Here is a 26,202-nt window from a genome sequence, read left to right as displayed (position 1 = left end):
AGTACACTTTTTCAGGATTTTATAATATTTTAAGATGGGACATTTGTGTTTTCGCTACTTTTTTAAAGTCTATTGGAAAGATTTAAAAAAAAGAACAACTTTTTATATGATGGTCCTTCAGGATGCACTGATTTAGTAATTATGACATAACAGACAGAACAAACAGAAGAGCCAATTAGAAAAAACCCTAAAATAGCAATTTTTTGTACTGAATTATCATAACATCAATAATAATAATAATGATAATAATGAAAATAATAATTATGAAAATAATAATTATGAAAATAATAATAATAATACATTTTATTTCAAAGCTCCTTTCAAGACATGGTCGCTGTAAGCAGAGTATAAAACAGTAGTGCAAGTAAAAGCATTGGTAACTTTCTTCTTCTTTCTTTTACATTGACAGTATAGATTCCAATTAGACTGACTCTCACAGCCCAGTCTTGGAACAACAACAGAATTCTGGTTTGTCGAGATTCAATTGAGTTTTGTATGTTGTGTTAGTGCTAAAGGTGTTTAGAATCGGACATGCCCTTAAAGCATTCATGATATATATTCGTTCAAAATATATTGGTCTCAACCAAATACTGCCTTAATGCTTTAGCAACATCAGCATAAGCAGTAGCATTATTGCTGTTGATATATCATATTTTCCGCACTACAAGGCGCACCCCCATGAAATACTCTTTAGTGATGTTGTCTTTTATTAAGGTGCATGGAATCAAAAATACCATAGGGGCTAGGGTTGTACCATTAATGAAATAGTGACTTATTTGCCCATTTACTTGATCAGTCGGACTATATCACTGATCACAATTGCATGACATTGCATAACATTAGATGCGAGGGGGATCTAACCCAGAACGCAGCGTGGAGTGCAACGGATCCTATCCACTGCTATTTGTTGACGCTGTACCAAATTCGTGATATTATTATATGGCCGGCCCGCAAGAATATTGTCAGACATTAAACCGGTCCGTGGTACAGCCGGCTAGAAAAGTCTTTACGAAGCGCATGAGATTCTGAACTGAATGACAGGAAAGGCATTTCGGAAAGTAATTCGGTCATTCTGAACTGAATAAAAAGAATGGCATCGTGGGAAGTATTTAAGTTGCCCTGAAATAAATATATATATATATATATATATATATATATATTTACATGCATACATGTCCGCATGCATGCAAAATGTTTGTTACTTTGCTGAGAAAAAGTGAAAATGTTCTCTCTACTCAAACATATCATGTACTGTGACTAAAACTTGTCTGATAGGGAGACCTAATGCCTTTTCAAGTGCCTTCTATAGCCCTACTGATCTAGTGGGCGGGAACCAGTGCTTTCTCTGCCGTAATCTTGATTAGATACTCGTTGCTTTCAATGTTACGCCATTGTGGACAACTATCCATGTCCCTAGCGACCTTGTGGTTAGAATTCGGTTGCTATCTGGTTTCATCCCCATTGCCACCATTGTTATGCAATTGTGGTCAGCGATTAAATTTATTGACCAATCACAGAAGTCACACACGATTGGAAGATTTTATCTTTCTGCACGATGGTTTGGGGAAATCATTGCATAACTTTTCTTGTGTAGTCGTTACTCTTGTAAAGTAAGCTTAAACGTATTTATTCAAGGTGTGTATTTCTAATCAGTTTGATGTTGTCTCAGTCTTCCTGTATTTGCTTGAATGTGTTGGCACTTTTCCAGGGGGGTGGGCATTGAAATGAAATAAAATTGGACATTGGTCTTTTGTTTTTTGTCTCTTCATACCAGTACTTTTTCATGTCTTGTGATTTTAATAAAACACTGAGGCAGATGGGGGGAGACCCAGAGGAAGTGTGACCAGCGAGCCGAGAGCGAGTAAATTATCCGTTCCTCCCCCTCCTTCTCCAGCTGCAGTTGTTAAAAAAACCTTTAACAACTTTACCTGAATTTCCTTCTAGAGTTAGCTCATTTTTATAGCTCTCCCACACGTCAGGGGACTTTTTTAGACCCCACACTCTTCGGTGTGGTCCGAGTCAAAACACTGAAAAACCGGAAACCAAAGTTTATCAATCATTATATTTTACCTTAGAGTTTATAGTAATGCATGAGGAAATGCATTTCCAATTCTGTCCACATACAAAGCCCACGTTTAAAAGTTTGTCCTATTTGGTTGTTCTTGGGTGTGCCAAATAGTCTGGAAAACGCTTTGATTCCATAATAAAAAGGTCCTACCTTCACAGTAGGCATTATCATCTCGCAGGGGTCGGAAGCCATCCTTGCAAACGCAGCAGTCCCCGGCCTCCAAGTTGATGCAGTCGGAGTGCTCCAAGCAGCCGTGGCCCTCCGAGCAGAAGTCGTGACCTGCGAGGGCCACAGACAGGAATGAGACACGATCGATAACTGACGTGGTGAATCAGATCACCGCCTGCATGAGATGACTACTGATATTAGAATGATTTCCTATTTTGCTCGCTGACATTGATCTGAGAGGGAATAAAACCAGGCTCCCGGCAGAAAGCGTCTAGCCTGGTGCTTGATGCCATCGAAGATTTATACTGTCGGGAAATCAAGCGTAGAGGGCGAACAATGAGGATCCGACGAAAAGGTCAACAATTTAGTCAATCCGCTCTAATGTCTTCATTTGTGTTCATCAAGAAACCAGAAATGGGATGTTTTTTTCCTTTCAAGCATTTTTTCGGACACCTGTGACAGCACATGAAACAGATGGATGGAGGTTTGTTTAAGACAGCAAAGCAGGAAAACTATTTAGTCGACAAAAAAGTCAATATTTAGAGGGCTCGGTTAAGTGACAGCATCTCATTGAGCTTTTGAGCCATTCAGCGATAAGTATATGCGGTACAAGCATGGTTTTGCCGTCTGGCTGCAGTCACTTACTGGTTTGGTATTATGATTAAAAAATAGAATCTTCTTGAACAAGCTTTCACTGGTATTGAGTAAAAGTTCAGATTTCGCTGTTAGAATTGCAGCATTAGTTGGTATTGTCGGCGGAGGTCACTCCCGGGCTGCGCGACGGAGCGAGTTCGGCGGACGCAGCGTCACCCTAATAGGGATAAGCGGTGCAGATAATGAGATGAGATGAGATTGTTTTTTTGTTTTTTTTGAAGGGGCGTCGCTACTTCGCAGATTCTCACTTTTAGCGGGTGGTTTTGGTCCCCATTAACCTGGTCTAAAAAATAATAGTTAAAAACAATAAGCGAGGTCTTACTGTACACAGTAATCCCTCGGTTATCGCGGTTAATGGGGACCAAAACCACCCGCGAAAAGTGAAAATCTGCGAAGTAGCGACGTATATATATACATACATATATATATATATACATACATATATATATATATATATATATATATATATATATATATATATATATATATATATATATATATATAGATATATATATATATATACTGTATATATATAAAACATTTTCCTCATTTTAATTGTTTGGACATAAATATGAAATTGGAATTCTTAAAATTGGCAATATATCTTACAAAGAAGACAGCTTTTCTTATTTTAACTATTATTTTTCGAACTTAACGAAGAAAATGTATTAAATAATTAAGTATTTAAAAGTATAAATATAAACAACTAGACATTAAACGTAAAATAAGGATTTTTTGGGGGGCTGGTATTTTTATTTTATTTTAAGTATTTGATTAAACCATAAAATTTTTGTTTTTATTTGTGATCTTGAATGTCCTTAGATTTTTATTTGCGGTCTATAGGTGAACTCAATTTTCGTTTAGTTTATTATTTTTCTAAGGATTATTTTTCTTATTTTATTTGAAATGTGCATTTCCTTCTCAAGGTTTCTTCATTTTCCTCATGTTGAATTTGTCCTTGCCCTCATGTAGGTTTTAGATCAGGGGATGTTGTTTGCAATAATCTGTGCAGCCCTTTGAGACTCTTTGTGATTAAGGGCTATACAAATAAACATGACTTGACTCCATATTTATTCAGGACGCAAACTTTTTAGTCGTTGTTATTGTTTACTTTGCCTTGTTTTCATAAGTTGAAAAACATAGGTTGATGAAGATGTTTTTGTCAACAGAATTATTAATAGTAAGAACATTAGTGCTTCACACAAAGAGTTCCAACCATTCATTAAAAGGGACAGGGTGCAAAATTTAGTGCCTCCTAGTGGTACAAAAAATCATTTAGTAACAAAAAAGCATTGTTTTTAATCCTAGCAAAAGTACATAAACGATCATACTAATGTTAATGTTCAATCATAGGTCAATAACATTGTACATGTATTTCTTTTACATTGTGGAATCCCTACCTACAAGTCACCGCCATGTTTGTTTAGCAGCTTGCTGCTACATTGTCGTCTGTGGTACTGGTTTTCATTCACATTAGACAATAGAGTGCCATCTAATGGTCAAATATTACACGCCAGGGCTTTAAAGGTAAACTGGCTTCACAAATGTAAGGGAATTGATGGACAAATATGGATAAAAACAGAGCAATGGCAAATAAAGCCAGATCACCAGGCCCTTTTCCTAGGGCTTGTTTAATCCAAAACAATAAAGACAATGGACGCACAAGCTTGAAGTGGCTTTTGCACTTATACACTCTCATCTGTTTCTCAAGATTGCTTAAACTGTCGTTTAACCGGCAATATGATGAAACCACTAATGGGCTGAATCGGCAATATGATGAAACCACTAATGGGCTGAATCGGCAATATGATGAAACCACCAATGTGCTGAATTCAACTGGGTGAACACCTGCACGCATTCTAGAACATATTTTGCAAAGACAGGAAGAGGCCAAACAGGCTGAGGCTTTTTGGACTTGTGAGCATCTAAAAGGCTATTAGTAACCGAATATACAGAGATCCCTTGGTTTTCGCAGTTAATGGGGACCAGAACCACCCGCAAAAACCACGAAGTAGCTTTGCACCATTATTTAAGCACCCAAGGGTCAAACTTTCCTTGAGATGAAGTCATTACCAACAAAGAGTATACAACTGTAAGAAAATAACAACTAGCTGCGCGCTAGCATCGGGTGTCTTCGCAACGTTTAAAATACTTGAGTCTTGAACGTAGCCGTTTCCCAGGAGTTGAAGCTCCAGGTCATCAGTTTCATGTTTAATGGATCTGATATTGGTCAAATACAATTTTGCCAGGGGGGCTTAAGAGAGTTGTTAGCCCAGCCTTAGCAGTACAACCAACCGGCAGCCTCGCCATTGCCTCCCAAAGGCCACCTCAGTCACTTCACCAAACCAATGATAATCCACGCAGCACGCGCAGGTGATCAGCATTTCTCTGCATACACAGACATTTCCCAAAGTCTGATTTAATAGATTTTTCAATGTAAAGAGCGGCTTAAAGCTAGCAAGTGCCATCCTTCCCAATTTATTTTGATCCCGGGACGTTAGCTGCGCATGCCCACAGCATACACTAGCTTATCACGCAGACAATCACCTAATACAAGCAAGCACAATCTGTTTGTTGCAGCACTTGCTGTGTGCTCTCTTTGACCACAATGAACAGTGTGTTGATATCAATGACAATAAAGACAATTCAATTAAAAATCCGCAAAGCAGTGAACCAGCGATAACCGAAGCGCAAAATCACGAAGTCTCTGTATACAACTGAGAATATACTGTATGTTAAATGGATTTTTTTCCCTGGATCAAAAAGAAAGAATAAAAACTCCCCTTTTTCTTTACTAATTAAGCTGCTGGAATCTTTTTTTCTTTTTCTTTGTTTAGAAACGCATTATCTATACCACCCTGAACTTTCATTCTCACCTTCAAAGGATTACCACCCACTCACAGTACTCACAAAGGCGCTCCAAATAAACCGTTTGATTGGCTTAATTGCCGCGCTGGCGAATGTGTTTGCGACGGCAACAAACAGAAGCGACTGGCGTGAATCCCCCAAAAGTTGAAATATGTATGTTAATCAATGTAAATATCAGCACTGACACTAATGAAGGGGGCTGGCGTCGATATACAAGAAAATTCCCTTATGCTTACCTCGACAGACGTTGCAGCATCTGTCAGTCAAGGTGAGCTGCTCAGACTCAGGACAGCGGAGTTCGGGACAGGGCTCGCTGGGGACCACTCGATGCATCGTTCTGTCCTGTGAGGACGAAAGGGGCACATGAGATACTTCCTCTCGCTCACCCTGGATGTAATTACGCCTCTAATTATTCATCCTATGCGTTTCCTCTCTCTATTTCCCTCTTGCCATCCTTCCAAAAGCAATTACTCAGTGGTCAATAGTGGTTTTTAAGTGAACTTCTGCTGAGGACATGAAATAGTTCTTCTTTGGTGTTTCGCATCATGCTTGATTATGCGGCAACGATTCAGCCACATGAATAATTCTAGTGGTGGAGTTGTGGTGAGAGCTATAGTGCATTAGAATTTTTAAAATATGTTTTCTTCATCAACTAGCTGCATCCGGGACAGCTCCAGAATAACTCGAGGTAATGATGTTAGTGCTGATGTTATCTATTACTTCAACGGCAGAAACATTTTCAAATCCATCCATCCATTATCTGCGCCGCTTATCCTCAGTAGGGTCGTGGGGGTGCTGGAGCCCATCCCAGCTATCTTCGGGCAGTGGGCAGGGGACATCCTGAACTGGTTGCCAGCCAGTCGCAGGGCACAGAGACACAGACAACTCGCTCGCTCATTCACGCCTAGGGACAATTTGGACTGGCCAATTCACCTGACATGCATGTTTTTGGAATGTGGGAGGCAACCCACACAAGCACGGGGAGAACACGTAAACTCCACACAGGAGGTTCGATCTCATGAATTCAGAACTGTGCCAGACACGTGCTAACCACTGCGCCGCCGTGCTGCCCCATTTTTCAAATCTAGCACAAAAAAGTAATGTTGAAGCTAAAAATACTTTAAATAATGTAAATAATTTCAGTATCTTTCTATTATATTTGCTGCTAGCTCAAGTATTAGGATAACTATCATAAGTTAGCTTGATTGTAATAGTCTAGTCGCTAATGTTGAGGTTTAGTGTAATCATTAGCAAATATTTTTATAGCTGACTGGCCAATAAAATTTAAATCTATCCAATTCGCAGAAATTACAGTGTATTTTACGCAAAATTTTAATAATTTTACGACATTTTAAGACATTTTAACTTGTATTTTGAATCAATATGGTAGATTTCTATTTATCTGCTCTGGAGTAAATGTTTTACACAGTTGGATTCTATGGATTGTCCTTGATGTGACAAAGACGTTTTTGCAGACATTCAAAGAAGTTAGAGACGACCAAGAGAAGTATTGGGAAATTACGCCAGCTTTATATTTTTCGGGTATCTTGTTTTAGACTGATCGTGATGTCGCTCTAATGGGTATATCTTAAATACATATGTTGAATCCCAAGAGTTTAAGCTTTCCAATGATGAATGGACAGGCGTATTTCAGTGACTGGTGACATTATACAGACACGTATTTGTTTCCCAAAAGTCCAGCGGTCCACCAGTGGGCTGGCGGAAAATTTAGAGTTAAGGTACCGTATATTGTTAAAACTCTTTCTGTGTAGCATTTTTCTTTGTAAATATCTCGTGATTTAATGTAGGCACGTGCGACACATAGTCAGGTGCGGCTTATGTATGTAAAAAATGTACTGGGTGCGGCTTATGAACAGGTGTGCTATATAGTTTTGCACTTAGGATATTAGAACAAAAAAAAGTATCAAAAACAGATTGAAACAAAAGCGTAACGCCATTTAGTTGAACCTGATCAAAAAGTCATTTTTTTGCAATAAACCTTTGCGATTATTGCTACATAACTACACTTAAAATCTCTGTTACCCAGGGATTCACAAAACATTGAGATATAGCATACATTCCACAAAATGATCTACAATACATGGTGGAGCGAGAGCAAAACTGACCCGCAGTATAACCGAGGTCACAGTACTCAAAACGTTGCCTGTACCCTGTAATAGAGGTCTATTATTTTAAAGACATTCCAGAGCAGCTCTGATAAACAACCGGCTTGAGGGCACCATTACAGAAAGTGAATGGCTACTGCTGACCTGAACTGTAACTATGAAAAAAAAAAATACCGCATTGCAAAACTGGTTCCAAACAGTTTCTTCAATACTGCTCCCTATTGGTCGAGGAGTATTCGAACTGATGCCATAAATGTATTGGATCGCGTACACTGCAACAATAACGAAAAAATACCCCCCTTTGGCAGAAAACTGTGCTTATGTGAGGTACGATTTTTCTAATGTTAAAATAAGTGGTTTCTAAAAAGAAAAAAAGGAAAATTCTCCTTGGATTAATAAAACTTTTATTTCGTTCATGACAAAACAAAAACAATACAAATCGAAAAAGAAAACAAAAGATAACACATAAAATGTTATCTTACTTGTTCGAAAGGTAGTAGGAAGAAGCATATGCTTATTAAATGGTACCCCTTTGACTTCATTAATAATTGTGTCCCACAGTTAGTTCTTCTGTGTATTTGCAACTAACAACTCTCGAATATATATATTTACATTGGCTCTGTGGATACACAGTCTCTTCGTTATCATCATCATGAATACTTGGACATTGTTTGAGCTCATCCTGGAATTTGTTCAAAAGTTTAACTCCCTTACAGACACACATACTTTTCCTGGTAGTTCTCACCGGTTGGATTTTAAAGTTACTACAGCCCCTCAAGTTATAGATTCCTTCTTTTCGTGTGGATACATTTTGTATGTTCTCTGGCAGTATATCTTTGTTCACTTTGAATAATAGTTGGCTCCTTAAAATAGGATACTGTATATCTAGCAGGGGGTAGATAATTTGTCTCATTTTGAAATGTTTTCGACCAAAATTAGAAAGAAGAATATTTGAAACTATCTACCATCTGCAACAGAAGAAAATGCTAAGTGAAAGGATATTTTTTTTCTCATTTCACTATAAAAAACAGCAAAAATATAGTAAGGGGGAATTTGAAAGTTTGTTACTCTCTGCCGCTGTATCCTGTTTTAACGTCATGATCGTAGCCTTAGTCAGATCATTTGTAAGTATCTTAGACGAGCTCGGGTAAAACTTTATTTTTGTATCTTTTTGGGGATTTGATTACATTTTCTTGGGATTTGAATTCATCTCAGAACTCAAAAGAACTCAAGTAATAACGTAATTTAATTTTTATCAGTGTGGGAAATTCTAGCATCCTTCAGAGAAAAACAGATTTATGGTGGAGCACAAGCAATACCAAGAGGCAAATTAGTTTACTGATTGCAGTAAAGAACAATTTGTTTCAATCCTAACGATTTTCAAAATTAAAGTTTAAAAAGCCCCTATACAGTAAATGGTTTAAAAGCGTTATATTTTTAGCTTTTTATCAATGTATTAATCTTTATTAACTACATGATTAAATAGGCATTTTCAGGTATTTTCGTATGTGGCTATTTAAAAGCACTTAAGGTGGGTCACTTAAATGTGACGTAAGCTTATATGCAATTATATACCGTACTTGAAGTCATTATGGTTTTGGGGGTAATTTTGTTTGTTTTTAAAAAAGAGGTGAATATATATTCTACCATCTCAGCTTTAAACTGCAAAATGTCATTAAATAAAGTTGAGAAGTGGAAATGTTTATTGTTTGGGTAGCTTCTTGTCATTAGGGTGGAATGGTGGATCCTCAAGTCAAACCAGTTGAGAACCACTGGTTTGGAAATTTTGCTAAGTCGAGTTCATTCCTGCGCCCCACCGTGCAGTCTCCAGGCAGGGGAGGAGACGAAAGGCATGACGAGCATATGTCAGGGGACGCCGGCAGCAGAAGGAAGAGTGACAGTTCTCCTCATCTTTGTTTCTTGGGTCTGCAGGCCACAGATGGCCGAGGTACCCGCGGGGAGGACTGAGTTCAGGCAGCTTTCGGAGCTTTGTAAGGGGTCACTCATCGATACGACCGAGTTGAAACAAAACGACTTAAAGCTACTAATTAGACTTATTTTTGTGATTGATTTCACCGCCAGAGTAAATTGAAGAAGTTAATTTGTCGAGGTAAAAGCGCAAAATGAATATAACTTTGGAAAGGCGGGTAACAATGACGGCCGTGTTTCAACTTTTTCTTCCGCGAGTCAATTAGCGGGATTGTGCCAATTACTATGAGACACAAAAGACCGAGATGAGAGGTAAGAATCAATGCAATGAAAAATCAAGCGTTCACTTTTGATAGGCGGTAAACTTTCACTATTTACGATAACGATGGACTGAAACTGCAAAGAGAAAATTCTTAACTTGTTGGCAGAAAAGTTTGCTTGTTTTAGGTCTCTTTTCCTTATTCTAATTTGTTTCGAAAAAGAAAAATCGTCCTTAGAGTTAGTAAAATGACCTTATTTGCATATTTTAAGAATTATTATCTAACTATATTAGATTTTTCAAAAGTACTTGTGCAACCCAACGGTAAATAAGGAAAGCTTGATTATCTTAAACTTATATGTTGTTATTTAAATGGAAAAACAGGATAACACATTTTAAGATAAGAAGTACAGACGCTCCTCTGGTTACGACCATTACACTAATGTAAAATGGTAGAACTTTTTTTTCGGGATGTCGAAAAATATCTGGACATTGCTGTAAGTTATTTTGCATTGTGTGCAATTTTTTCCGAGTACATGACATAACTGTAATGCTTCTTTTGGCGCTACCAGCGTGTGGCGCTGTAAGAGGTCACCCTGCATCCACCATAAAGAAGAAATCCGCTTCTTCTTTCTTGTTCTTGTGTAAACATACTGTACTTTATCTCCAGCGCGCTAAGAACTTTGACATTTGTATTGTTTAATATCTCGTGCATCCATTCAACGTGTAAGGAAGAAGCGAGCCGTTTCTTTGGAAATTAAAGTGGAATAAGAAAGCTTGATGCGGTTGAGAAAATCGTTGGCCCGCTATTTTTTTCGTCCATTTTTCACCACGGAGGAGGAAGTCGCCTAACTCTTCCAAAAGTAAGTTAAACTTGACTTTATTTATCCTTATAGTCAAGTTAAGTCATGTTTATTTGTGACGCCCTCAATCACACTGAGTCTCAAAGGGCTTCACAGACCACAGAATGTCAATGCCTAATGTGTAGCTTTGTTTTTCAGTACTATGGTTTATTACTCACCCTGCTTTGTAACATTATAGAGCATATTATTTTATGAAATATTTATTTTTTTCATACAAGACAATAGAGTTTACTTATGTAAGCCTTAAACGTACTTATATAAACCTTAAACATACAAAATATAGTACGGAAGGAACTTACGAACAAATTCAACGTATGAACGATCACCTGGAACCTTGGAATCTTGTTCGTAAGTAGGGCAGCATTTGTATTATCCTTGAAATGAGCAATATCTTGCCAATAGGGTCCTTTTTTGGAGGGGTATAGGAAAAAAAAAGGTGTGACGATTACTGGTAAAAAAAAAAAGATACATTTTGATTGATTTCAAGAAGAATTAACTTGTTTGACGGGTAGATCATTTACTATTAACGACTGATGTTTTTCTCTCTTTGGATTGATTTTAATAATTATTTTAAAAGATATAAAATATATAGCTTAAATTAGAAAAGATTTAAATGCCGTTTATATTTAAGTTAAAACTAAATTGACATTAATTCCCAATTTTCAATGTGTTTTTGAAATTTTACAAACAAAAAAAAGTTAAAATATAATTAAAAATGTCATCTTAATTTTTTTTTTTGTAGTTCCGACATTTAAGTTTATGTTTTAAAAAAGTATAACATGATAATGGGCAGCATGCCGGTGCGGTGGTTAGCGCGTGTGTGGCAGAGATTGCATGTTGTCCCGTGCTTGTGTGGGTTTCCTCCGGGCACTCTGGTTTCCTCCCACATTCCAAAAACATGCGTGTCAGGTGGATTGTCCGGTCCAAATTGTCCCTAGATGTGAATGAGCTAGCGAATTGTCTGTCTCTGTGTGCCCTGAGACTGGCTGGCAACCAGTTCAGGGTGTCCCCTGCCCACTGCCGGAAGATGGCTGGGATGGGCTCCAGCACCCCCGCGACCCTACTGAGGATAAGCGGTGCAAATAATGGATAGATGAATGGATGAATAAATAAGTTGATTTCAAAGCAAATCAAAAAAGATGAATAAAGGTTAACTTGTATTTTACAGCATTGGGTAGATTGTTTTGCTCATTTGAAATATTTTTTTATGTAGGTACAGAAAATAATAGGCAAGATATCTTGTCGATTAGATATGATAATTGGTCCCATTTTAAGAATGATTTTTCTTTTTTTTTTTTGGTTTGACTCAATGATGCACAACTTCAGGAGTACTTCCTTGATGCCATTTACTTTTTTTCCTAAAAGGCAGGCACATGTTGAGGCAACTGGCACTAATACATGCAACTCAAGTTTTGAAGCTCTAGCAAAAAAAAAAAGTAGGGGGCGGGGTTATGAATACAAAACCAGAAGGAGGCAGAGAGTTCCAGCAACTAACGCACTGGAGGAGATAAAAATATAACAAAGTACCTTGCACTGGAACAGCAGGCACCTGCCTGAGGAGTCACGCACAGCCTTCTGATCGCCTTCCACTAGCTCTCTTCCGCCAAACAGGCAGACGGCTGGGAAAAAAAACAAAGAGGCATTATATATATATATATATATATATATATATATATATATATATATATATATATATATATATATATATATATATATATATATATATATATATATATATATATATATATATATATATAGTCACCTATAATTTTCCTCCCGAGAGTCTTTCATTTGTTTTTTTAAACCTTTACTCACTTAGCAATAATAGTTACATTTGTGATTCAGACTATGGAATCTAATTAGAAGTGAACCATTACCAAAAGCATAGACTCACTTAAATAGGAAATGGGGCAACCAAGTTAATTATTAATGATTAAATGATTGAGTGAGTGAAAATAGAATAGAATCGTCTTCATTGTCATTGATTACAACATAGTGCTCACTGTTTACAACGAGATTAGACGTGGCACTCTAGGGCGGACGGACAGACGGAAAGACAGACAGACAGACACAGTAAGCCAAAAAAGTGAGTGCACTCCCTCACATTTCTGCAGATATTTTATCATTATGTTTAGTGGAACAATACTAAAGAAACATTTATTTGACACAATAAAAGGCAGTCTGTGTAAACCTATGATAGCAGTGTAACTTTATTTTAACCCTTAAAAAACTCAAAATATAGTTGTCAATAACTAAACCCCTTTGCAACAGAAGTGAGTACACCCTAAAGTGAAAGTTCATGAGGTGAATGGTCTGAGTACTTACAGTAATGCTGACAGCACTACTGCCTCTATCTTTCCTAGATAGCATTTGGATGTGACGCTGGGCATATTCACTCAGCTTCTTTGGACGTCCAAAGCAAGCCCTCTTGTGAGTGCATGCTGATTTTTTAAAACGGTGAAGGATCTTGGCCACTGTATTGCAGCTCAACTTCAGGGTGTTGGCAATTATCTTGGGCAGCCTTATGAAGTGTCACAATTTGTTTTGTAAGGACCCCCGGGAATTCCTTGCCATGGTGTGCCATATTGGGAATTTTAGTGACCAGTATCACAGAGTGTACTTGAACTTGAACACAACTGCTCCCTATTCTTACCTGAGACCTAGTAAGAACATGTCACGTAGTAATTTGGAGGGAAAATAACAAGAAGTGCTTTGTTTGGACATATAGGGGTGTAGTGCCATTGGGTGAACTCATTGCTGTTGCCAGGGCTTTTGTTATTAATGGCATTTTTTTAGTTATTGATGGAGTTTTTTTAAAGGGAAAAATACATTTACTCAGCTATATAAGCTTTACACAGGCTTCAGGTGTGTCAAAGCAATATTTCTTCAGTCCTATTGTACTGAACACTACAACAAAAAATCTGAAGAAATGTTCGGGGTGTCCCAATTTTTGTGACATACTGTAGGGAGAGAGAAAGAGAGAGAAAGAGAGAGGGAGAGAGAAAGAGAGAGAGAGAAAGAAAAAGACAGAATGAAAAATAAAGAAGGAGAGAAAGAGAGAGAGAGAGAGAGAGAGAGAGAGACAAAAAGAAAAAGAGAGAGAGAAAGAAAAAGAGAGAAAAAGAGCCGAAGGAGAAAGAGAAATAGAATGAGAAAGAGAGAGAGAAAGAGAGAGCAAGAGAGAGAAAGAGAAAACGACAAAGAACGAGACAACGACAGAGAACGAGAGAAAGAACGAGAGAGCGAGAGGAGAGAACGAGAAGGAGAAATAGACAGACAGACAGACAGACAGACAGACAGACAGATAGATAGATGAAAAACCTTAAAGAAGATAAGGTAGTGCTTGGAGATTGGCTCATGTTGAAATCTTACCAAATTTACTCAAGATATTTTAAATAGAAAATTAAAGACAGATGAAACATAGGCACTTGTGTAAGTGTGCGTCATCCCTTCATAATTATGAATGAGTGGCAAGGATCCGCGTGACAGACGGCCATCTGTGTTTGAAAGTTGGCCTGTGAACAACGTCATTCAAAACCGGAAACGTGCACCAGGACGGCGAGTCTGATGTAGCTTAGCAACGCAGCAGCGCCAAGTTCAAGATTTCAGTAGCGACAAAAAGGAGATTACATAAACTCTAGTTACAGGTCACCACTCAAATCTAGGTAAAACAAAATCCACTTTTTAAAGTAATTGATTAGAAAGCTGACATCATTGCCAGCCACCTTGCTGCTACGGGTATGCAAAAACCTGAATAGCCCTTGTTGTTTTTTTAATTCTCTCTTTTAGTCTCCCTCTTTTTCCCCTTTTTCTTTTTTCCCTTCTTTTTCCTTTATTCCCTGCCTCATTCTTTCCTCTTTCTGTCTTTTTCATCTATTTTCTTCTTTGTTTTTCTTTATCTTTTTGTCTTTTTTTTGTTTTTCTTCTTTGTTTTTTTGTCATTTTTCTTTCTCTTCTGTGTTTTTCTTTTTTTATTTTGTCCTCCTTTTTCCTTTTTACTCTTCTATTATTTCCTTCTATTTTGTTTCATCCCTCTCTTTTTTAATTCTTTTTTTATCAATGTGAAGTGGCTGGGCAAAAAAAGGAGAAAAAAAATATGCTTTTTGGTCATTTATGAGTCTCCGTAAGTTAGTAAGTTGTATTCTTCTCTTGTGCTTTTTGACATTTGTTTTCAGTTTCAGTGGTAAAATTATACACAAATACATTTTGGATGAAATCGAAAATGATTCTCCTCTGAATCTGCATTTGGCCAAGCTTATGCAATATTTTTCGGTGGTATATTTTAGCGGGTGTCAACTCGCATTTGCAGAGCATTTTCCCCATCTACTTTGAAGGAATGTCATTGACTCTATTTATTAGTTTTGTGAATAAGAAACCATTTTTTATTTACATCTTTGTTTTCCCTTTCTCAGCATTGCCTGCGACCCACTTCTGGGTCCCGACCCACCAGTCAAGAACCACTGCTCTAGAGCGAATGCTTTGCTCACAGTCGAGTGTGCGGGGAATGCGTGCGGGTGTTTTGCCGGTGTTAGAGGTGCTCCACTCACGTTGACACTCTTTGCAGCAGGCGCCCTTGACATAGGCTGGCAGCGTGCCCGCCGGGCACTGAGGAGGCGGGCAGGTGATGGCCTCGCATTCCACAGTGCCGTTCTGCAAAAAAATATAATAATAATCATAATAAGACCACGCTTTGGTGGAGGAGAACATGTTTCGCTGCACTGTTCTTTCCCCTCGTGAAGCACGTCTTGAATTGTTCATACAGGCAGCCCACAGATTCAACACTTTCTTTTTCAACAAACATTCTCAATACAATAACTATAAAACACCGTTTATGTGAGTATGGAGTTCCCCAAAACAGTTTTTATTTATTTACCGTACTTTCAGTACTATCAGGCAAACCAGATTATAAGGCGCGCCGGCGTGCTGCCCATTTTCCGTTTTATTTATTTTTATATAAACTAGGCGCACCGGACTATAAGGCTCAGGGTATTGAAACTCAGTTAGGGTTCAGGTTGCTCAAAAAAAATAAAAAAAACAGCGCAGTCAGAATATATCACTGATCACAATTGCATCCGGGTGGATGCAACGGGAATCAAACCCGGAAGCGAGCCAGATCCTATCCACTAGAACCGTAGAGATACGAGCAGGACATGGAAGGCATTCGCTTTTACTCACCGCGCACTATTTTTAGTCACAGTATGGTTATTATTGGGCCGGGCCCAGTGCGTGGTACAGAAAAGGTTTGGGACCACTGAGATACAGTATTGTATCACCGACACACAGAGTCTTTACGAAGCGCGTGAGATTCTAAACTAAATGAGGAGAAAAGCATTGTGGGAAGTAATTTGGTCGTTCTGAATTGAATGACATGAGAGCTATAGTGGGAAGTAATCTGGTCATCATAAAATATATAAATAAACCCATTGTCACTTACAATGCTTAGTTTGAGCTAAATGTTATACCCAACTTTCTGTTTTCTCTTTCTTTTACATATCAGGTACCTTGACTAAAAATACTGTGATAATGAGATTGTCATCCAGCTCGATTCCTGTTGCCACCATTGTAGTGCAAGTGTGGTCATCAATACAATTTAGCGACTAATCAATAATGACAAAAATGTAAAAACACAATTTTGTCCACATATAATAATAATAATAATAATAATTTCCTTGTATTGTCATTCTGTGTAACAATGTACACAGAACGAAATGTCGATTGCACCTGACCCGTTGTAGCGAGCCGATGCAGCCGCAGCCAACAGAGGGCGCCGCCGACCACTTTTTAAGTCTTAGGAATGACTCGGCCGGGGCGCGAACGGTGCAAGTTCAAATTTCTGGTCAATTTGGGGTTTAGGTGAGCTTTATAGTCCAGAAAATTCGGTATACAGACACTCCCCTACTTAAGACCATTCGACTAAAGCAAAATCGTAGATACGATCATTTTTTTTCGGGATGTCGAAAAATATCTGGACATTGCTGTTAGATTTTGTGTTGTACGCCTTTTTCCGAGTACAGGACAGTACTGTAGTGATTCCACCACTCCCTGTGTGTGGCGCTGTGAGAGGTCACCCAGCATCCACCCCGAAGAAGAAATCCGGCTTCCTCTTCCTAGTTCATGTGTAAACATTCTATACTGTATCTCCAGTGCGCTAAGAACTTTAACATTTTTATTGTTTAATATCTCGCGCATCCATTCAATATGGTTGCTGTAAAGTGTCAAGAAGAGGCGAGCTCTTTCATTTGAAATGAAAGTGGAATAAGAAATCTTGATGCGGTTGAGAAAATGTTTGGATCACTTTTTTCCAGCCACTTTCCACCACGGAGGAGGAGGTCGCCTAACTCTTGAAGCTAATCTTACAAAAATAAGTTAAACTTAACTTTGTTCATCTTGATAGAGCATATTATTTTATAAAATGTTTATTTTTCAGGACAAAACAATACTGGTTGCTTATACAAGCCTTAAACATCCTTATATAAACCTTAAACATACAAAATATAGCACTGAAGCAACTTATGAACAAATTCAACTTACAAATGATCGTCGTAAATCGGGAAGCGTCCGTACTGTATATGTTAGCTTCTTAGACGAGGAGGATTAAAGAGATGTTATATCTGTTTTTGAGGTTTTTCTTTAATGCATTTTAATGAGCATCACCACTCCCTATTGGCTTGTTCTTACCCTCGTGGGGACCCATTGTTCCCAAAATGTAATTAACACGAGTTGTCTTAGAGATTGCATTCTAATAGATTAAGATGTTGTCATCTGCATTTTGATTGATTCAGCCTTCGTATTCAAGACGAGTAATAACTTTTTTATTCCTTTGAGGAACAAATTTTTTAATCAAAGTTTGAGGATCAATTTGAAGATTTTGCTTAGCTAGGCTTTTCAGAATAATCCCATTGGCCTGAAGCAATGGCTTTATTACCTCAAACTAGAAGCAATACATCATGTTCTATGGAAAAAGCAATGTATTCTGTTGTTTAGAATTGCATAGTATTTGCATAGTGCATAGAGAGTGTTTATTTTTTAGCCCCTCCGAGTGTTTAAGAAAAACATTTCATTATAAAAAAAAAGTTGTTGTTTTTTTTTAACCATTCTCAAATTTAAAAAAAAGCAAAAATAAACGAACTATCATGTAAAACTATATAACATCTTTCTGATACAGTTACCTCCAAAAAACAAAAACCTCAGCAAAAACAAATGTGCAGTTTGGTCACTTTAAGTCCCCGTAGTTTGTAATATACAAGAAAGTTTGATCACATTACCCAATTTTAGCTAACCTATATTGACTCCCTGTTAGCTTAAGATGTGATTTTAAAGTTCTTTTGATAGTATACAAACTCATGCATGGACTTGCGCCCTCATATCATTCAGATTTGATTCCCCTTTATGTTTCGGTCTGGAGCCTTCGCTCTGAAAATGCTGATCTCCTAGTGATCCCAAGAGCCAAGAAGAGATCCTCGGGTTCGAGAGCGTTCTCCATTCGGGCCCCAGTGTTGTGGAATGCTCTTCCCCCTGAGATTCAATCTGCAACCTCAGTAGAACTGTTTAAATTTAGGCTTAAAACACACTTCTATTCCATAGTTTATGAATGACCTATATTTTCTGTTGACGATGTCTGTGTATTAATTGTTATTACAATATCCGTTGCAGCCTGGTCATCCTGGAAGGGGGATTACCTCATGTGCGGTCCCTTCTCAAGGTTTCTTCATCTTCCTCATGTTGAGGTTTTTCAGTTTTTCTTTGCCCTCAAGTAGGTTTTAGATCAGGGGACGGTGTAACAATAGTCTGTGGTTTACATTAATCTGTGGTCTGTGCAGCCCTTTGAGACTTCTTGTGATAAAGGGCTATACTAATAAACATTACTTGACTTGACTTTGTTAATACATACATAATAGAGAAAGTATTGAAGTTTAAACTTTTTAAGGACAACTCAAACTAGGCACTCCACCTTTAAATATGAAGTAAGTAAGGATTTCCTCCCACAGTTTAGAGTTAAAGCATCACTGGCATGCCGAATGAAATTAAATGCTACCTGTTATTCTGACTGGGCTCGTAATTAGCATGGCCTCTCCGGCAACATCCATAAACTGACTTCCCGTAATTGATAACATGTTCTTGCATAACCTTTGCATTTGAAAAGGTCAAATCTAATTGCCGTGCAGCCAGTAAAGAACATATCCCTAGCTAATTCCCTAATTGTGGACAGGCGCAACTGCTCCTGCAGAATTGAGCATTCCCATTGGCTGAGAAGGGAAACGAATCGCTAATGATGATTACGTCTGTCAGGAGCAATTATGTGAGCGGTGTGTAAAGATGTATGATATCCTCCTTTAGAGACAGCTCGGTGATTTTGTGTCATCCTCCAAAGCCGAGAAGACTGACAAGGGGTGAAATGTTTCCTGATGTGCTACGAGCAGCATATCGACAAACTGTTTACAATTATCTTTTTTGGCAATTATTCACACTTGCCGTGGCGCAAAGTAGACCCCGGAGAAGGCTGGGGCGGCGCTAAGTGCTGTGGTTGATGCGTCCAATCTAGCGAAGCTGCAGAGGTTTGCAGTGCAGCATCTCGGCCAGGGTAGCTAGGGCAACTGGCCGCGGATGAAATGCGGTCGCGATAAGAAAATACAATAAAAGGCAATATGACGATGCACGCCCCTAACCCGCCGGAGCAAAACACAAGAGCTGCTGGAGTGTGGCTAGTTTTGCTTCAATAATCAGAGCATGAGGCGATGGGTTTATTGAATAAAATTAAAAGAAATGTATATTGATTTTTTTCACTGAAGATAAAATCTTACCCTATTGGCAGAAAATGCGCTTAATTTAAAGAGACAGTTTGTCTTTTTTCCAGGGTTCGAACACCTCTTTCATGGCCAAATCAAGCACATTTTATGGACTTTTAAAGCCATCCATCCATTATCTGGACTGCTTATCCTCAGTAGGGTTGCGGGAGGTGCTGGATCCCATCCCAGTTACCTTCAGGCAGCGGGCAGGGGACACCCTGACATGGTTGCCAACCGGTCGAAGGACACACAGAGACAGACAACTCATTCGCTCATTCACACCTAGGGACAATTTGAATCGTCCAATTAACCTGACTTGCATGGAATGTGGGAGGAAACCCGAGTGCCCAGAGGAAACCCACGCAGACACGGGGAGAACATGCAAACTCCAATGTTTGGTTTGATCCTATGATCTCGGAACTGTGCCGCACACGCGCTAACCACTCCGCTGCCGTGCTGCCCACTTTCAAAGCCAATATTCTCATTTCTCAAGTACGAGTAAAAGAAAAAAGCAAGTGTTAATCAATGTATTTTGCAATGCCACATCTGATTTTTTAGATTTTGAGTAAATCCTTATTTTATTTTTATTTTAGGACAAATCTCTCTTCATACAGGTGGTAAAAATGCTGTTCTTACCGTTACAATTTACCAAAGGGAAACGCTACCTTCCTCATTTGCATGGCCCATAGTAAATGTACATAATTCATACATAAATCTTGCGCTAAAACACATTTCATGGTGCCCTGTTTAGGTCTAGCATGCACCTGTCTTCTTGAGCGTAACCCATACGAGACATAGGCGCTTTATTAGACAATGCCATACAAACTAATGTTAGCTGCCGTTAATCACAAGGAAAGAATAAATGCAACGGCAAAGCAAAGCCACCAGAGAACAGTGTCAGTATCATTTCTAATCAGACTTGTTGAGAAACATGGCAAAAATGTCAAGCATTTACAAGCATTTCACCTAGACACCACGCACTTTCCAATCCCCGAAAACACAATATTAAAATTCAAGCATTCCCAAGGATTTCAAGCATCTGTACAGACCCTGTATTTCAACACTACAGTTTATACCTTGGTATGGTGTAGCACCTCCGAAAAAACAATTGCTAAAAACACAAGGAAAAATATAAAATAAAGTGACAGAAATGCACACTTTTATTTCCCATTTTGTTGTTTAGCCTTTTTGAGGTTTTGGGTTACCAGTAGCAGCAAGATAGCAGACAAATATTTCAGCTCTTTTAGGTGAGGCTCATATTATGTAAAAAATTGTAATTTCTTGACCTACCAGTATTTGAAAAAAATGCATGTTTATTTGATATTTTATGTATTTTCTTTCCTCATTATTTAAATCAATCATGTTATTTTTAATAAATGACACTGTCTACTGTTTTTGACATTTATTTCACTAAAATAATAATATACACGTATATACTTAGAATAAGATAAATGTACTTACCTAGAACCGGGTTTATTGTTATGCTTATTGAGATTATTTTGTTTAATCTTGGTAGAAATAATTAAACAAAATGAGGAAAATAATCTTTCACGTGGTTGATCACATATTTTCTCTCATTTAAAGGATGATTTTTCTTATTTTACAAGAAGAAAAATGTACTTTAAAAAAGCAAAATATTCTGCTAATAGAAATGAGTTAATTTTTACAGTGTTCATATGTTGAACACTGTGAATAAGGCAGCACGGCGGCACAGTGGTTAGCGCATGTGCGGCACAGTTCTGAGGTCATGAGATCGAACCTCCTGTGTGGAGTTTGCACGTTCTCCCTGTGCTTGTGTGGTTTTCCTCCAGGCACTTCGGTTTCCTCCCACATTCCAAAAACATGCATGTCAGATTAATTGGCCAGTCCAAATTATCCCTAGGTGCTAACGGGCGAGTGAGTTGTCTGTCTCTGTGTGCCCTGTGACTGGACACCAGTTCAGAGTGTCCCCTGCCCACTGCCAGTAGATAGCTGGGATGGGCTCCAGCACCCAGCGACCCTAAACGGTGCAGATAATGGATGGACTGTGAATAATGGTATTATTTCATAAAAAATACAAAAATATCAACTACCAAAGATAAAGTATGTATTGAGTTTTTTCACAGCAAAAAAAAAAAAAATCGTACCCATTTTTGGTTAAGTTTAAAGTTATTGCTTCCAATTTAAAGATATTTTTTGGTAAAATAGTTTAGTAAAATCATAAAATATTTCCTTAAAACAATCAAATGGCAGATATTTTTGCTTAATTTTCAACATTTTTATATTCTCTACATTACTTATTAAAATAGGCAAAAAACATTTACCAATTGCTTGATAAGGTAATCCTGTCATTTAAATATTTTCTCTTTAATTTTACAACAGACCCAGGGTAAAATATCCCCAAAATAACTTTAAAAATTACTTTTAAATGTCCTTCTCTAGAAACAGAATTCAATTGTTTATATATTTTGCCAGGCAGCGCAGTGGTTAGCGCATGTGCAGCACAGTTCTGAGATCATGGGATAAAATCTTCCTGTGTGGAGTTTGCATGTTCTCCTCGTGCTTGCGTGGGTTTCCTGCGGCCATTCCGGTTTCCTTCCACATTCCAAAAACATGCATGTCAGTTTAATTGACCGGTCTAAATTGTCCCTAGGTGTAAATGAGCGAGTGAGCTGCCTGTCTCTGTGTGCCCTGCGACTGGCTGGCAACCAATTCAGGGTGTCCTCTGCCCACTGCCTGAAGATAACTAGATGGGCTCCAGCACCCCCGCGACACTACTGAGGATAAGCAGTGCATAAAATAGATATATTTTGCCAGGTAACCTTGTAAACTAATCTAGAAAAAGGTGTGATGGCCGTGAAATGTTCATAAGGTTAAATACAAGCTGCCCTCAATTAATTACATAATGAATTGAACCAATTTAGTTTACTCAGAGGAAACGATGCTTTACCATCACATTGAACTACAAAGTCTTTAAATTAGTTGTTGAGGCCTGATTTAATTATTATTCATACTTAATTACTTTTCATGTCAAAACCACTATGGAAGAAGAATACACTTAAGAGGTATTTTTGAGCTCTATTAACTTCATCGGGATTACTTGAACACCTCTCTGAATGTTACTGATGCATTTTTGCTTGTTTTTTCGACTGACCTTAAAAACGATGCTCACGCAACATTCAACTTCTAAAATTTGACGTATTTTGCCGCCAATGGAAATTAATCACACTGGTTCACTACTAGTTACATTCAAGTAGCACACTCCTCTTTAACCTCAATCACATCGTTACAGTGAGTTATCCGACACTTCCCTTCGGTACACAACAAACTCGCTCAGTCGTAAACACACAATACGACACACACTTTGTTCTCGACTGCAATAAACACTCCCGACTTCATTAAAACCAAAAGCTAGCCACAGACAAAAGCATAATGCACTGGTCAAAGCGTAAAGGACTTACCGTGCAGGTGCAGTTCCTGCAGCCGTCTGTCCAGCCTTCTTCTTCCCGATAGACTGCCCCATTGACGCTGCATGTCCTCTCACAATAGCATCCGTCCAACCCATTCATCTTCTCCTCTGCCCTGGACAGCTACTCAGGGAAGACAAAGAGAAGATGGGGACAACATGAACCCTTGATGGTTTACGAACATGAAGATCCAAGTGTCCTAGAAGCGCCAAACGGATCAAGAAGATAAATGGCCATATCAAGCAGTTTCTCAACCAGTCTGCCGCCGCACATAAGACCTTAGGACCTTGTATAGTGTGCTGTAAGAAATTGATAGATAGTCATTGACCTATCTATCTATCTATCTACCCTGGTCATATCCCTTGAGAGGGGTGACCGACAGCAGGACAAACACACACAAAAACAAAGAAAAGAAAAAGGGAAAAAGAAGCAAAAAACACACACCAAAATGTTTGGACCATGGCCAACCAAAATGGCCAAACACTCAAACAAGTTAAGCACCTCCGCACCCAAGTTGATCATGCTTTCGTCCCTCCAGATGAAACAGGACACGAGAAAGGGTGACACAATACACTCTTCTGTTCAAGAGCAGGGTCTGACAGCTTTCACTGGTTTACACCTGCCGCATCATGCAGGCCCATCCCTTAGAACACGTCTAAACATCCCACTATCCTTTTACAACACCTCTCCACTCATTCATATCACCAACAAGTGCTCTACCTTACACTATATTTAAACCTCTTTCCTGCAGTGCACTCATAACACCATCCATCCACATCAATCGCGGCCTTCCTCTTGGTCTCCTTTCATTTACTTCTGCTCTGTAGATCCTCTTCAACATTCGCTCCTCATCCATCCTCTCCATGCTTGCAAACCAGTTCTCTCTTATCCACACGCTTGCTCAGTTCCACTACTACTCCAGTTCTCTCTCTCACAATTTCATTTCTCAATCTATCCAATCTTGTCACTCCGAACATACTCCTCAAACACTTAATCTCAAAATCGTTTTTTTTCCTTCTCAAATCTGGGTTCGGTCTCTGCACCATACAACACCGTCGGCACAATCACACTCTCATACGGTCCCCTCTTAAGATCCATACTAATACTCTTATTATAGCAGGGGTGGCGAACACGTGGCTCTTGGCCAATAAGAATGCTGCTCTTTGCCTCATCATATTTTCTATATAATGTGGCTCTTTGCCTTGTTTCATGTTTAGTTTTTTTTTGTGTATTGAGCGCGGACACTCTCCTTGAAATCAATACAAGAACAATACTTGTTGTATTGTAAGGAGAGGAGTGTGTTATGGGAAATAATATGTTTTTAATCGTGTGTGTTTGTGTGTGTCTGTCTGTCATGGCAAGTCAGTGCGTGGTGTGGCTCTTTGACTCTCACAGTTAACAATTTCGGCTCTTTGTGTCAAACTTTTTCGCCACCTCTGTATTATAGGGTCAATGACAAAAAATTGATTCACTTAATAAAAATGTGTCATACACTGTAGAAAAATAAAATTGGACCCCCTAGGCAGAAACGTTTGCAAATTTTAAGTATATATTTGTATTATTTAAGGTCATTTTAGGGCAGCACGACGGAACAGTGGTGAGCGCGTGTGCGGCACAGTTCTAAGGTCTTGGGAACCTCCTGTGTGGGTTCAAATCCAGCAACCGGACTTCCTGTGCGAAGTTTCTATTTTCTCCCCTGGCTGCTTGCGTGGGTTTCCTCCGGGCACTCCGGTTTCCTCCCACATTCCAAAGACATGCATTCCAGGTGGATTGGCCGGTCCAAATTGTCCCTAGGTGTGAATGAGCGAGCAAGTTGTCTGTCCCTGTGTGCCCTGCGATTAGCTGGCAACCAGTTCAGGGTGTCCCCTGCCCACTGCTCGATGATTGCTGGGATGGGCTCCAGCACCCCCGCGACCCTACTGAGGATAAGCGGTGTGGCTAATGAGATGAGATGAGAAGGTCATTTTAATTTGTGCTTCAAGTGGAACAATAAAACGTCTACGTTTATTTTTAATTTCATGTCAATGTCTTTTCGAACATTGGGTAGATTATTTGCTTAAAAAAATTCTTTTTTTAATTAATATTTTTTAAAAATATTTCTAAAAATGAGCACTGTGCTAATTTAAAAGCTGATAAATATGATATCATATATAACAAATCTTGAAATAAGAATATACATAAAATTAGTAACCTTTCTGTCATTGGGGTAAGAAATTATTTTTAACGTATATAAGTCAGAGACTTATCACTGCTGTCTGGTGGAAAAAACTTGTCTCCATCATATTTTAATAAAGGACTATGATTAAAAACAAGAAAGAGATTATTATTATTTTAAAAATATATATTAAAAAAAACTCATAAACCATTGAATGATTTAGATATTGATAATACAAAAACAAATTTCAGAGATCAAAACCACAAATAATCCTCCACATTATTAGATGGCAGAAGATTAAAAATATTTATTATCTTCATAATTATCTACTCAAGAAGTTGTGCGGGTAAATCATTTGGTAATGTGACGCAGACTATTCGGTAATGCTTCAAAAAATTGTTTCCTGTTGGAGATATAATTTCCCATTTCAAGTACATTTTTATTATTTTACCAAGAAAAAAAAACTAAAATCGTAGCACAATACCAAATTGAAAACTAAGATAATCCAAACTATTTGAGCTATTTTAATTGTTATACAGGTGTGTGGCTTGAGATTTTTCAGTCAGGTCCACAAAAACTGTAGGGCCAAGAATAGTGACCTACAGAGATAGTACTATTCATGTTTATTGCATTCTCTACCGCTTGCACGTCAATACCGCAGATGTGTGATATTTTGTATGAATGCATTTCTTCTGAGTACTCTTGCTGATGTTCACATCCGCATTTGCATTTATATCATATTTTTTATTCATACAGAGTTGATGCATGCACTTCTCTGCTTGTTCTGTCCAGTAACTTCGACTGGTTGTTGATATTTTTCGATTTTCTGGGGCACAGGAGAGTACACTTATAGATGCAAACACGAACTTCGACCTCCTGG

At 38.3% G+C, this 26,202-nt stretch overlaps 1 protein-coding gene across 1 annotated transcript in view; it reads right to left on the bottom strand.

The window, feature by feature from the left end:
• nell2a (neural EGFL like 2a) overlaps window positions 1–26,202 on the bottom strand; it is a 187,781-nt gene that overhangs the window by 120,143 nt on the left and 41,436 nt on the right. Inside the window, exons 8-12 of the mRNA XM_088340362.1 lie at window positions 23,162–23,290; window positions 15,483–15,585; window positions 12,463–12,554; window positions 5,995–6,100; window positions 2,219–2,347 (exon numbers count right to left, since the gene is read on the bottom strand). Of these exons, the coding sequence (XP_088196488.1) occupies window positions 2,219–2,347; window positions 5,995–6,100; window positions 12,463–12,554; window positions 15,483–15,585; window positions 23,162–23,290 (559 nt within the window). The remainder of the gene's footprint in view (window positions 1–2,218; window positions 2,348–5,994; window positions 6,101–12,462; window positions 12,555–15,482; window positions 15,586–23,161; window positions 23,291–26,202) is intronic.

This window comes from Urocampus carinirostris, chromosome 7 (genome assembly GCF_059441175.1).
Source record: "Urocampus carinirostris isolate Australia breed hairy pipefish chromosome 7, RoL_Ucar_1.0, whole genome shotgun sequence".
NCBI lineage: Eukaryota > Metazoa > Chordata > Actinopteri > Syngnathiformes > Syngnathidae > Urocampus > Urocampus carinirostris.
This window is presented reverse-complemented; position numbering and strand designations above follow the sequence as displayed.